The 14,507-nt window shown below is 57.1% G+C and overlaps 1 protein-coding gene across 1 annotated transcript in view; it reads right to left on the bottom strand.

The window, feature by feature from the left end:
* Positions 1-4,700: 4,700 nt before the first annotated feature.
* Positions 4,701-14,507, bottom strand: part of SDC1 (syndecan 1) — a 24,758-nt gene continuing 14,951 nt past the window's right edge. Inside the window, exons 2-5 of the mRNA XM_029232377.1 lie at positions 8,350-8,431; positions 6,960-7,438; positions 6,224-6,359; positions 4,701-6,100 (exon numbers count right to left, since the gene is read on the bottom strand). Coding sequence (XP_029088210.1) covers positions 5,931-6,100; positions 6,224-6,359; positions 6,960-7,438; positions 8,350-8,431 — 867 coding nt within the window. The 3' untranslated portion in view covers positions 4,701-5,930. The remainder of the gene's footprint in view (positions 6,101-6,223; positions 6,360-6,959; positions 7,439-8,349; positions 8,432-14,507) is intronic.

The raw sequence follows: 14,507 nt of genomic DNA, 5'->3' as shown, positions 1-14,507 counted from the left end.
GGAAACTTTCAGAGAAGGGTCCTTCGTGCCCCCGCCTTGTCAAGACCACGCCCCCAGCAGAAGTACCACAGGCTTCTATCACCAGTTAGTTTTGCCTGTTCCTGAACTTTATATAAATGGAATCACGCAGTCTGGGCTCTTTCGTGTCTGGATTCTTGTGCTTAATATATAGCCTGTGATGTCATCTACGTTGGATGCGTAGCAGTCGTTGGTTCTTTTTCATCACTGAGTAGTACTCCATTACAGGGCCGTAGCACAATTCATTTATCTGTTCTCCTGTTGGTGGACACTTGGGTTGTTTCCGCGTCTGGGCTGTGATGCGTGAGGCTGCTGTGGACCTTTTCACACACACCTTTCTGCAGACACGTGCTCTCCTTCTGCCTGGAGCATAGCATAGGCATAGGTTTGGCTTTAGTTTCCTAAGTGCTTGTACAACTGGCACATTTTCCAGCAGCACAGGAGCTTCCCGGTGGCTCCACGTGCCCCTCAACAATCGTCCAATTTTAACGTCAGCCTTTCTGGGGGGGGTGGGGGTAGTGTCTTGCACCGTTAATAAGCTTCTAACAACCACCTGACTTGCAGAACAGGACCCCAGCACCAGGCGTCCACAAGGAACACCCGAAGGCAGAGGCTCCCATATCTGCAGCGAGCTCCCCCATGCCATGCCTCATGCTGGGCTCATAATAAAGCATCTACCCTCAAGAAGCACCCGAGGTAACAGGAAGCCAGTGTGGAAACGGACACCTGCGGTGATGGGGCGAGAGGTGCCCGAGAGCAGTGACCCAGAAGTTATGCGGGCACAGGGGATGCAGCGCCTCTCCCTGGAGGAGCTTTGAGCTGAGTCTTGAAGTCGAGCAGGCACTGGGGTAGCACAGCCGAGGGCCTGATTTGGGGGCACCCTCACACTCACTCTCACACCTGCACACCATGAATGGGTGCAAAGCTCGTGTGGGTGCAAAGCTCGCGTGGCTCAAGGATCGGTACCGGGGGTGAGGGGGTGCAGCTGTTAGGGAGGTGGGAGGAAGGCTGAAAGCGAGGCGAGGGCTGTGCCTGCGGCCCAGCAGAGCTGGCAGGATCCCAAGCCCCTCTAGGCTCCCTGGGCTGGGCCTCCCCAGCCCCTGTAGCTCCAGGAACCAGGAGCCCCCCTCCTCCCAAGGTCAACTCAGCCTGACTTTCTCTTCTGCCAGGCTCCAGGGACAGGGGGTGGGTGGGGTTGATGGGGAGAGGGGTGGGAGCGTGGCCGCGGGGCGCCTCTCCATGCAGGAGTTCCCTGCACCTGTTCAAAACTGCCTTCTCTCCCAGATGCTGTTTTGAGGTCTGCCTACCAGCAGTGTCTAACCTAGGAGGGGTGAGACCAGCCTCCTTGAGGCCCAGCTCTGGGACTACTGTCCCTTCTGCCCCTGTTAGACCCCACCCTTGACCGCCAGCTCCGAGGACAACCTCATCGCAGGTGCCTTTTCCCTCAGGCTCCATGTGAAAGTGGAAGAGCAAGGTGATGCCCGGCGGCAAGGTGGAGACACGCCTCGCAGGTCCTGCCAGTTTTACTTCTTAACAAGCTCTCCAGTCCAGCCCCTCCTCCCCAGCCCTCCCCACCTCAGCCCTCCTCTGTCCCCAGGCTTCCGTCCCCACCCAACCCCCATCCCTCCGCAATTCCTAATCTTTCCTGCATCTGCTCTGAGACTCTCCTGTGGCCCTCGGAGAGGTAACTGCCACCTTCTCACCACATTCCAGCCCCCTCTCTTCTCACACCTGCTTTCAACCCACATCCAGCAGGAAGCCTCTCGTGTCCTTATTTTTGCTGAAGCTGTGCCTTCTGCCTGGAATGCCTTCTCCCCATTGTCCAAGAGGCTGATTTCAATCTGTCCTTCAAGACTCAGATCAAGTGCCACCTCTGGGAACCGAGGTGCCCCGACTCCCCCTCCAGCCCGCACCGAGCTCTACCACTGAAACCACTCTCGGCGTCCGTCTCCCCCTGGACCCCAACCTCCCTGAGAGCAGGGCTGCGCATCTTTGTTCTATAAGTGAAAACACAGTGCTTGCTCTCCAGAGCAAAACCCCAGAGGCAAGCAAGGCAGAAAACGCAATTTCAAGCAGAAACTGGCTACAAATTAAGAAGGCAACACAATCAGTCTAAGAGAAGATGGCTCATTAGTTTAGAAAATAACTGGAAGGCTTCCCTGGTGGCGCAGTGGTTGAGAGTCCGCCTGCCAATGCAGGGGACGCGGGATCGTGCCCCGGTCCGGGAAGATCCCACATGCCGCGGAGCGGCTGGGCCCGTGAGCCATGGCCGCTGAGCCTGCGCGTCCGGAGCCTGTGCTCCGCAACGGGAGAGGCCACAACAGTGAGGCCCGTGTACCGCAAAAAAAAAAAATGTAAAAAAAAAAAGAACTTGAAAGAACTCAGTGGAAATGCAGCAAGCCCCCCATCCCCATACAACGTACAAACTGGCATACGCGGACTTGGATACACACACAGGCCACATGGGCGTGATCTAAAGGTGAGGGGAAAATGAAATAGTGCTCAATTGCTCCATTCTCAGGCATGGGCGGGGGGGCGGGAGGGCAGAATCTTGGGAAAGCAGAAAAGAGAGAAGGAGAAGGGGGGTCAAGGTCGTGGGAAGTAGGGCAGCAAGCTGACATCTGAGGATAGATGGGCAGAGAGAAATTGCTTGAGGCCAGGACGCTAGAGGAACCCTTCACATTTTCATTTCTTCACTGTTCGTCTCAAGCACTCAGGAAAGCCTGTTTTACAGCACCACCCTGTGCTGGCAGTGCCCTGGGATGGGGGTGACGGGGGCAAGCACAGGGCAGTAGGAGTACCAGCAGAGTGAGAGGAGAGTGGCAGGCGGGGCGCGGTTTAGCCCATTTGAATACGAGGAAAGCAAGTGGCCCAGGAGGCTGGGGTCTTGGGACTGTGCAGGTCCCACATTGCAGGGACGGCCTCCCCAGTCCTACTGTCACCCAGGGCCACCATTGTGGGCTCCACTGCTCACTGGCATGCAAGCTTGGGCAGGGTACTTAACCCTCCATACTGTAAGTTTTGCCTGCAAAGCGAGGATAAGTCACACAAGTGTGTCTCCAACACGGCCGAAGTTTTTCCTAGTGAATGAAATCACCCAGGTGCTGTCTAGCAGCGTCCAGCCCACAGTGAAAAGTATTAATATTCAGGCGACCATTTCTGCAACTGTGCCCTCACCGTCCGGTCCAGGGACAGGCAGGAAATAGACACAGTGTTTGCTGAGTGAATGATCTGAGGACTTCGTCTCTGCCTCTGAACCCTTCAAGCACAATGTTTCGGGGAGAACAGAACTCACTCTGCAAAGCCGCCCTGACCCCGCAGTGCCCAACCCACCAGCAGGTGCAGGGACCTGGGAGCAACAGTCCCTCCCGCTCTGTGTTCCCAGGACACACTCGGGCTCTGGTGTCAGGGGCTGGCCTGCACCCAGGGCCAGAGAGCAGGTCTGGTGCCAAGGGTCCCAGATGGGCACACCTGCCGTGGAGGGGCACCCGAGGGGCTGGGAGGGGGTCAGCAGCCTGGACGAGACTTAAGGGGAGGGTGGCTAGATGCCCTTAGAAAACTAGGGCTCCTGCAGTGCACTGTGTTTTCTCAACCCCCCAAATTTTCATTACAGTTTTCTCCTAACGTGCAGACTTTTTTAGACCTTTGGCACTGAGACCATTTGCTCGTGAGTCTCCAGGAGTTGTATGACAATGAGCAAACAGAATAGGTAGCAAACTTTGAGTCAGCAGGGAGCCTTGTGTCCTTGGGGAAGGGTATGATCTAGAAGGAGAGGCTGGCAGGACAGAGTAAGGCAGAAAGTAAGACCTAGGAGGAGGTGAGATGAAGGTCTGACACAGGGCTTGGGGGAGGGGGGCAGAGGTGGACACGGATTCCCTTACAACAAACGGGACTGGCCCCCATCCTGCCACAGCACAGAGCCAGGCTCCCCACAGGAAGGTGACAGGCAAGGACATCACCAGGCCAAGAGGAGATTCAACCACCACCACAGCCCGAATGACAAGTACCATTTATTAGCTACATGAATGGGCCCAGCCATGGGTTGAGCGCTGTCCCATGGACCGGCAGAGATGAGCACAGTCACAGCCCCTTCTCCACCCGGGAGTCGTGTCCAGTCATACACTCCAGCAGAAAGTCTCTGTATGGAATACAGGGCACAAGTTCCCTTCGTTGGGCAGGGCGTCTCTCCGAATCACAGATGGTCCCCTCTCGGAGCTGCCAACAGAGCAGCTGGAACGTTGTCAAATTAAATAAGCAACCACAGGAGTTCCCAGGAGCCTGGGCTGGGGGTCTCTGGTCCCAGCAAAGGTGTCTGAGAGGCAGGCCTTGGCTCCAGGCCTCCATGGGGCACATGGCCTCGGATCAAACTGGACTGGGGCCGACACAGCTTCATCACCATTTAGGAGACTGTCCTTTGAACTTGGCAACATGGACATTTACATCAGGCCTTGTATATAACCTTGAATGAACCTACCGATCTCCAGAATAATTTCAGCAAAGACAAAAAACAAAAAAACAAACAAACCAGAGGGACTCTGGCCCCAGAGTCCCTCCCCACGGGAAAGATGAAGGGCACAGAGCTTTTAGCCAAGTTTCCCAATATCACTGGCGTTTAGCGAAAAGGCTGGTCACGGCCACAAGACCAGCGCAGAAAGAAGCAAAGGCAGTAGAGTTCACGTGACTACTTTATATTAAAGTTTATTACATTTGGAAAATCTACTGTACAGGGAAAAACCCATTGGATTAAGCAGAGTTTTGCCAAAAGCAAAAGACTGTCAACTCTTTGGAACATTCCTGATTCCAGCCCAGAGTCGGGCCACAGGAGCCAATCAAAGCGAACCTGGTCCTTCGTAGGGCAGCTCAGTGGCAGGTAGGGCCAAGACCCCTCTCGTCACCTTCCAGGAGAAAGTGTCCCCCAGAGATGGCATCAAAGGAAGGGCTTGGTCCACTCTCCTCGATCCCCAAGCCTGAGGCTCCAGGATTCAAATCTCACACAGGCTCCCCAGCATCCCAGCCGCTTGGGCCATGGCCCTGGCCCCGAGTTCATGGACACAGGCATGACTGCTCAAAGAGGTGACCACCCGCGGCAGCCGGGATAGGACAGCCCACCAACAGGGCCACCCAACAGACATTCCATACCCTGTTGCACACGTGAGTGACAAACTCAACAGACAACACACGAACTAAGCCTATATGTTGGCTTCTGGATTTGGTTCTCCTAGTCCCAAAAAAAAAAAAAAAAAAAAAAAGTCTTCTTAACTCTGATGCTGTCTCCTGACCATAGATTAGGGAAGCAGGATGGGGGATAACCAAATCAACTTACTTAACTTACCTCCGAAGTAACAAAGTCTACTGGGCTATAAACAAAGAAACTAGAGGAAACATGTGCAAAAACAAATTGACATCTAAATTAGACCTCTCCACAAAACAAAGTGAATTCCGACAAAGCCCTGACCTCCTGTCCCTACCACTCAGCGGGACACACCCCCAGCCAGGCCCGCTGGTCTCTACCAGTAAGTGCTACAGACGTGTCAGCCCTCAGCCACAGCATCTTCCAGCCATCCGGGTCCCGAGCAGCGGGGTCCCCTTCTCTCCAGAGTTAGGCCTGGGGATGAACTGCTCCGGTTTGGAGAAACTGAGTCAGCGTGGTGGGCTGCCAGGTGCCGGCTGTGATGGAAAGGTCGGTCATATGCGAGAAAGCCCTTGTGCCCAAGTCTCCAGGCAGAAGTCAGAGAAGCGGAGATGAGCCCTCTCCCCGGCACGCCCAGGACTCCGCGGGGAGGGGGCTGCCGGCGGGGCTGGGTGCGCCAGGAAGGTGGCACGGTGGAGGAGGGCAGGGTCTGCAGTTCTTCACAGAAAAGGCAAGTGGGGGCCTAGCGAGTGGCAGGGGGAGGGGAGGGGCACCCCCCCCATCAGGCGTAGAACTCCTCCTGTTTGCTGGGCTTCTGGTAGGCCCCGCCATTGGCTTGCTTCGGCTCCTCCAAGGAGTAGCTACCCTCGTCCTTCTTCTTCATCCGGTACAGCATGAAACCCACCAGGCACACAGCAAAGATGAGTCCCACGAGGCCTCCGGCAATGACCCCTGGGGCGGGCGGGGAGGACAGAGGCCAGTTGAGCTCGGCTGCTCCTTGGGCTGAGTGGCGGCCCCGCCCGAGCTAAAGACAGCCCCCCACCCCCCATCCTACCCACCAGAGAGAAAACTCACCTCCCAGCACTTCCTTCCTGTCCAGGAAGCCCTGCGAGGCCCCCGTGGCCCCGGGATCCCCTGGGGGCACATTCCGCTGGCCAGGTTCCACAGTGGCCCCGGCTGAGTTCTCCGCCGACACGTCAAAGGTGAAGTCCTAGGGGAGGGCAGGTATGGGATCAGGTATGGGCGACCACAACGAAGGCTGCGTCCAGGTCCGCTCCCAGCTTCCCTGGTCACCTCTGCCATCAGCCCAGACACACCCCAACCCAGGCCCCTCTCGCCACATCGCACTGGACCCTGCTGGACTGTGGCAAAGGTACCCATCAAGTGATATAAAGCCCACGTTTTTCTGTGAAAATAAATAGGCTCATTTTAGTGCAAAGTGTAACATTACCACGATGCTATAAGACAAAAAATAAGACCTGGTGGAACCTTCACACTCGCCGCAGAGGCATGCGTTTTAGGAAGCCCTCTCTTTGGGGATCCTGAAGGGCTCTCTTGCACTGGTCTTGTACTTAGTCTGTCCCGCCCTGGGCTCAGCCCTGGGGGTGGGAGAGGATGGGACCTCGGGACACTGCCTTCACTGAGGTGATTACGATGTGCTCACAGGGTGTAGGGGGTTGGGTGTGCCGCGTGTCCAGGCCAGTGCTCCCCACCCAGTGCACTGTGCCCCACCAGGCACTAAGGGCCACCCTACCCACTGGCCACCCGGCATCCCTGGGAATGCAGAGGACGACAGCGGGCCGACACCCACCTGCTCGCCAGAGCCCTCTCCTTCTGGGAGCTGGGTGGGGGCTTCATCCTCAGGAGTCTTCTCGGCGGTAGCAGACGCTCCATCCTCCACGCTGGGAGCCTGAGGCTCGAGCTGACCGTGACCTGTGGGAGCTGAGGTCTCGTGGTGGTCAGGCGGCACGTCCCTGTGGGGATGGGAGGTGGCAGGCCCCTGGGCCGTGGTAGCTCTGGCTGTCGATGCCCGGTGGGTGGTTGGGTGCAGCGTGGTCCCACTGGGTGGGTGGGTGGCCTCCTTCTCTTGGGTGGTGAGGCCAGGTTCCAGCTTTCCTAGGAGCACCAGCCCCCCCTCCTCAGGCTGCTCTCCAGTCGGCAGGATGGAGGTGGAGGTGACCGTGGTACCCGGGCGGCTGGGCTCTGGAGCCATGGGCGTGGCCGTCAGGAGCCCCTTGTCCTTCCAGGTGGAGGGGGTCTGCTGTGACAAGGTGATATCTGGCAGAGCGCCTGCAGGGCCAGAAGCACAGCGTGTGGGGTGAGGGAGACCCCTGAACATCAAGGCCAGCCAAGCTCAGGCCATGAGGAAGGCCTGGCCAAGGACCCGAGGCTTTGACTTCCAGGCCAGCACAGCAAACCCTTCCTCCCGTGAGAAGCTGTTTCCTGGGGCAGAGCTAGCTAAGGCGAAACTCAACTTCGGAAAATGAACCAGCAAAGCTGCCCTTTTCTGCTGCACGTGCCTGGGGACAGCCTGGTCTCTGGAGCCATCTGGGAAGGGATCTTTCCTGCGACCGCTGAAGCCCGCTCCCTGGGGGGTGGGGGCATCCTTAGGGGCCGAACGCCATATCCCCGTACACACACCTCTCTGGCCCCCTCCCTGATCCACCTGCCCTCTCCCCAGCCTCCCAAGTACAGAGGCCTGTGTCTTACGTCCTAGCTCCTGGGCCCCTGCCTAGGCCACTTTCCCCAGGGATGACTGTAGCCCTCTTCTGAGGTCTAGTTCAAGAGCACCTCCTCAGAGAGCCTCCCTGACCACCTCTAGGCTCAAGGATTTCATTCCCCCAGGGAAAGGGGAAATAGGGAAGATAAAGGCACATTTATACCCCACTAGGCTCTGTGCAGCCTAATAGCTCCCAACAGCTTTATGAAGTCAAGATGTTATTCCCATTGTACAGATGAGGAAATAGAGGCTTGGAGAAGTCAAATCACCTTCCAAAGATTGCCCAGTGAGTTAAAAAGGAGAACACGAGCCCAAGTCTGTCTGCAGCAGGCAGCCCCCAGGACCTCGTGGAATCCACACCCTTCCCACCTCAACCCACACATGTTTTCTCCTTGCAGCACGGTCCCCATTCTCTTCCCTAGCATCACCCTTCTGGCCCAGCTTGGGGGGGCTGTCTGACCGCCACCCCCAGCCCATTCACCTGCGCCCGAGCCAGAGAAGCTGTCGGAGTCATCTCCAGAGCCATCCTGATCTTCGGGGGGCACGTTTACAGCCACAGTTTGCTGGAAAATGAACAGAAAAGGATATGAGTGGAGGTTTGGCTTGGGCCCTGCTATTGTGGGGTCCCCATCCTAGGTAGCTGGGTAAATCATGCACCCCCCTGCTCCCAAAACACACACACCACTACACACAGCACAGGAAGGAAGCCCTCGGTTCCAGGCTGCCCCTCGGTTCCCCGCCAACACGCACACACCCCCTAGAAGCTCAGTCTGCTCAGGGCGCCCCAGACCTCTCAGAGGAGCAGACAGACAACACCATTGGTAGGAACAGAGACTGTGGCCCCCATGGGACCAAAGCCCACCCTACACTGAGAATCAGGTCCCGGGGGCCACTGACCAGGGAGCTTCAGGGTCCAAGAGTGGGGCTTTCAAGGGCCCCCCGGAACAACATCACAACCACCTGGCTCCAGGGAGGCCGCCTCCAGGCATGCTGAGCACCAGGGTGCGGACACCGAGGGCCCCATGGCAGGGAGGGGCAGGGATGAGCCCAGGGTGAGTTGTCTGTGCTGAGGCAGGCCTGGCCACAATGCTCCTTCCCACACTCAGCCTGTTTTCTCATCCACTGGAAAAACTGGGTCCAGACCCACTTGGGGAAGGAAGGACAGGACATCCATCAGCCTGGGGATAGATGAGGCTGATCTAGAAGGGACCCTGCACTAAGGAGGCAAATGGTCTGTGAGCCTGGGATGGGCCCTGTGTGCGAAGAGCGGCCCCAGGAATACTGCCTGCCTGGCCGAGCCTAAGAGGCTGCAGGTGCTGGACTGCAAACACATACCCAGGCCCTGAAGCAGGGGCTGTGCCAGCAGGGCCAGGGAGTGGGACCAGGCGGAGGCAGGACACACCACACACAGCCGAGCTGGCCTGCGCGGGGAACCACCCCCACCCCTAACACTGGCTCCAGGACAGCAGATGGGGAAGGGAGGACCCAGCAGCCAGGTGGCAGGAAGAGTAGCCATAAGTATCGTGCTCAGCAACAAGACTTTGACCCAAATGACCCTGTGCTGCAGTCCCAACGTCAAGGGCCAGAACAAAGAACGAATGGAGAAGCAGGACAGCATAGCTCAGAGCACATGGGCTCTGCAAGCCCCCCTGACCTCTGCCACTTACTAGCTGCATGGCCCTGAGGACATCATTAAACCTCCTACGACCTCAGTCTTCCCATCTGTAAAATGGGGACGGCAGTAATATCTACATCCCAGGACTGTTGCAGAAGTTTAAAGAGGTTATGCATGAAAAGAACCTAATAGAGCCTGGTTCGCAGTAAGGGTCCCACCACCAGTGGTGGCTGCTCTAAGTTGGGGAATTAAGAGCCACTCAGCCTGAGGAAGAGGATTCTGGGGCCTGTCTAGGAGGAGAGGGGGTGGAGGTTGGTAGGGTTTCAGGAGAAGAGGGGGCAGAAGGGAGCCAGTTTACGGGCAGCTCTGTGCAGGCTTGTCAGAGGGCAGGCCCTGCCCAAGGCTGGGCTCCAGGGAATGGGCCTCCTCGGCCCAAGAGGCCTCGCCAGGTCCTGGCCATGGGCCACGGGGCCTCCCTCTTGAGTGCAGCAGGGCAGGGAGGGACAGGCAAGACCTTTGGCCTCCTGAGGCAGAGCTGGATCAGGTGGAGGCTCCATCCAAGGGCCCAGGTCAGAGGGAAGCTTCAGAAACGTGTAGAAACCGTGAGGCTAGAAATACCACTGAGCTTCCTTTGAAAGTACAAAACCCACACTATACCTCCTCCCCTCTCCACCGGCCCCCCGCCCCCCAAGAGAAAAGTTTTGGCCGCAGCAGGGCCTGTATGAGCTGCCACGGCCCATCCACAATGCACAGTCATAGTCCCTGGCCTCCACCTGCGCCTCAGGCCACATCCTGTCTGTACTGTCCCCAGGTGGCACTTCAAACACCTGTCCTGCCTCCACAGAGCTTCGGTGGATGCTGACCCTCGCCTCCCCAAAGCTTACCCCGTCCAGTAACAAAGAACACTGTCCCCCAGGCAGGCGCAGAGTGGGTACCCACACCCTAACATACCCCTGCCCCAGGCCCACAGCAGATGCTCCCAACAGGGCAGCTTGAGGGGGACAAGCATTCAGGGGACACGCCCCACCCACACTCATCAAGAGCCCCCTTCACTTCGCCCAACACCCTCACAGCTCTGGAGGAGACCCTAGGCGGCAGTGCTCCAATTCCCAGCCTTGGACAGAAAGCTGGACCTGGAGCAGGGGCCAGGGCCGCAGCCGTACCAGCCTCGGCCGTACGCTGTGAAGCAGAAGCCAGGGTCCCCGGGCCCAGGCCCTGTTTCACAGACGGGGGCGCTGAGTTCTGCAGACAACACAATGCACCAGGACCCCGTCCACCTTGGAGGCACCGCCCAAGATGCAGGCAAAGCCGGGGAGGCCCAGCCTCTCACCTACACAGAGAGGCCCCAACAGGTTAGCAGTTTCCCAAGAGAAGGGCTTCTCTCAGGACTAGGTAAGACTTTGAATCTGCCCAGTCCCTGAAAACAATTTGTTCCCTCATCTTATCGCAATCTTGTTTATACAACAAGCTCTTAAGCAAACACTTTCTCCCCTGAAACCAGCTCCCAGGCCTCAGGGCAGCCTCTCCCCTTTGGGGCTGGGTCTCCACCAAGGGGATAGGCTGTAGTGATCTCCCAGACCTCCAGCTTGAACCTCCAGTGACAGCCTCAGCCCTCCAGGGAGGAAGTTAGCAGAAACTGCTGAGGGTGAGCTTGGCTCACCAGGTGCCAGCTGACTCTGGAGTTTGGGGTGAGACTTCCGGTTTCACCAGCAGGCCTGCTGTGCTAAGAGCCTGTGGTCAGCCGCCTCCAAGGCCCCATATGGGGCTCTCCTCGGCACAGCCTGTGACACTGTTCTGAGACCACACTGGCCACAACTCAGGGATGCCAGGGGTGGGTTGGCCCAGTTTGGAACCCACTTCAAACAGCCTGGGAAGACAGAGGCGAGCCAGCTGTACCTTTAATGGGGCCCTTTAACCCCTGTAAGGCCCAGGAAAATCAGTTTTTTGTACAACAAATCAAAAGCCATATGAGGGGGTCTAGATGTTCACACCTTTGGTCTGCTCAAGGCAAAGGCCAAGTTGGTCCTTCCCACACACAGCACAGATCCTGGAAGCCCAGGGCCTGAAAGGCCAAAGCCAAATTGTCCCAAATTGTTTTCAGGGACTGGGCAGATCCAAAGTCTTACTTACCTAGTCCTGAGAGAAGCCCTTCTCCTGGGAAACTGCTAACCTGTTGGGGCCTCTCTGTGTAGGTGAGAGCCTGGGCCTCCCCGGTTTTGCCGGCATCTTTCACTCAGGTCGGGGGGCAGACACGTGGAGGCTGGGGGACAAGGAACACGAGAGGAACGGCCAGCCCATCTCAGCCACACTGGTCTCTGGGCCACACCTGGGGCGGTGTGAGGAGGACACCCCGAGAGAGGACCTGGGCTCAGGGGTCTGGCGGAGCAGGAAAGGGAGTGTGAGAGGAGGGAGGCCTTCTCTGACACTGGAAGCATTTTCCATCCCTTTCCTACCATTATCCTTTGATTTGAGGCAGGCAGGGCTGAGATCAGCATCTCCCAGAGATAAGGGTGAGGGTCTTGCCAGTGGTCACCGGGCAGTATCTGCAGACTTGCAGGCAGTGTTTGCTCCCTTCACCTGCCATTTCTCTCCCTCCCCTGCCCCGAAGGACCACCTTGCCTGATGGTCCAGCTGTTTTAAGGGAAACTTGCCTAAATCTCCTCAATGCACCACAGGCCCCAGGAGCCATGGGATGAGCATGTCATCCTCACCAAGTAAGAGTTCCTGGGCTTCCCTGGTGGTTAAGAATACGCCTGCCAATGCAGGGGACACGGGTTCGAGCCCCGGACTGGGAAGATCCCATATGCCATGGAGCAACTAAGCCCGTGCACCACAACTACTGAGTCTGTGCTCTAGAGCCTGCAAGCCACAACTACCGAAGCCTGTGCGCCTAGAGCCCGTGCTCTACAATGAGAAGCCACCCACACACCACAACGAAGGGTGGCCCCCACTCAGCGCAACTCGAGAAAGGCCCACGCACAGCAACGAAGACCCAATGAAGCCCTAAATAAATAAATAAAATAAATTTTTTAAAAAGGCAAACCATTAAAAAAAAAAAGAGTTCCTGACCCCTGCCAGCAGGGGAGACCAAGATGCCAGCCCAGCTTCAGAGGTGGAGACAGGATGGCATGGACAAGCAGGGTCACGGCTACCAGGGGCTAAGGGTCTCCATCACCAGGTTGTCAGCCATCCCCAAGAGCATGTCGGTACTCTGTGGGCAGAGGGCTGGCAGAGAAAGCTTCAAGAAGGCAGCCTCAAGCCCACTCCTGCCATCTCTCACCCCACACTGGCCATAGGAGGGCCACCTCCATCTGAGCAGACCTCTGCCCAGGCTGGCCCAGGGGGCCTGGGGCTGTGTTGCAGCATCCCTCCAAGACACCTTGGGCATGAGCATGAAAGTTCCTTGGGAGGGTCACAAGTCAGGATACCAAGTGGGCACCTCAGAGATGTTCAGGTGAAGGGCTTCTAACTCCAGGCTGACTGAAGAGGTTGCCTGTCTGACCCCTGACCCCAGCACCCCATCAACCCGCAGCCATCAGATCCAAAGACCTCTGGTTTCCAACCCACACCCTGAATCACTGATGTGTTACCCACTGCTTGATCTAAGTGATGGATAATAAACACAAATCCTTTAAAAAGCATTACTGAAGGGACTTCCCTGGTGGCGAAGTGGTTAACAGTCCGCACTTCCAATGCAGGGGGCCCGGGATCGATCTCTGGTCAGGGAACTAGATCCCACATGCATGTCGCAACTAACAGTTCACATGCCACAACTAAGGAGACCACCTGACACAACTAAGACCTGGCACGACCAAATAAATAAATTAAAAAAAAAAAAAGCATTACTGAGGTCACATGCCTAAGTACAGTATCACGCAAGGTCCTTCGACAGTAAAGAGGGTAAGAAACGGTCTTGAAAGCTCAGGGGCCGTCATCCAAGGGTTTCGGGGAGAAGAGAGGGTAAGAAACGGTCTCGTCTTGGCCTTGGTGAGCTCCCAGGTATAGCTCCCACTCCAGGACGCTTCTGGAAGGGGGAGCTGCACAGGATGGGGTACAGAGGGTCACCCCACTGGGGATGCTAGGGCCTGCAGATGAAGCCTCCAGCCAGACCCCGGAGAGGTCAGGACAACGCTCGGCCCTGAGTCACAACTTCGGCGACGCTGGGGCCTCACTGGTGTGGCAGCCTCCACAGCAAAGTGGGAAAGGGAGGTTTAGGTATCTGTTGGTTGTAAGGCTTGGGAGGTTTAGGTATCTGTTGGTTGTAAGGCTTGGGTGTGGCGATAGAAGCCCTGGCTGCCGTGGTGGGAGCTCAGTCACTGAATCCACAAGGATAAAGAGCTGCCCCTTGTCACAGTGCCCAGGTCACAGCCTTTCCCTGTGAAAGGAGCCAGCCTTGGTGCCCGTGCTGGGGCTGAAGGCAGCAGGTGGAGGGTAGGGGCCCACTTTGTTCCATGAGCCCAGCCTGAGGAGTCTAAAGGCAGGCGGGCCACACAATCACACCAGGATAAACACCCCTCGTTCCCATCCCACCAAAATCCCACCCAACAGCAGGCATCCTCGGGAGGCTTAAATGAGATTCATGGTTTTTAAAAATCTTTTTTACCCCCCTCAGTTTCCTGGTCAGATCTACGGATCTAAGGGAGAACAGCTGATTCCCCCAACCCCACACAACTCTCGGGGGCTGAGGTGTCTGGGCTACAGAACCTCAGCCTTTGCCCCTGACCTGTGTATCAAGATGCCAAACTGGCCAAGGTGACATTCACACCATCACCTGCCTCCAGGCCAGGGGCTCTCTTCTTTGGGGTCCCTAAGCGTCACCAGGAGACTATTGGAGATGAAGTCTTCCAAGCTCCATCCCTGAGGCTGATTCAGTGGGTTTGGGGCAAAGGCCTTGGACTCTGCATGTTGCAAACTCCATATCCTGTAGGTGGTCTGCAGACTGCACGTGGAGAACGATAGTCTGGACAGGAGAAGGCCTCACCCAGAGTGGCCTGGGGGCTGGGGGAGGCAAGAACCCCCCCCCC

The sequence above is a fragment of the Monodon monoceros genome, unplaced genomic scaffold (assembly GCF_005190385.1).
Source record: "Monodon monoceros isolate NGI ecotype Baffin Bay Population unplaced genomic scaffold, NGI_Narwhal_1 Super_Scaffold_19, whole genome shotgun sequence".
Lineage (NCBI taxonomy): Eukaryota > Metazoa > Chordata > Mammalia > Artiodactyla > Monodontidae > Monodon > Monodon monoceros.
The sequence above is the reverse complement of the archived record's forward strand: the minus strand, read 5'-3'. Positions and strand labels throughout refer to the sequence as shown.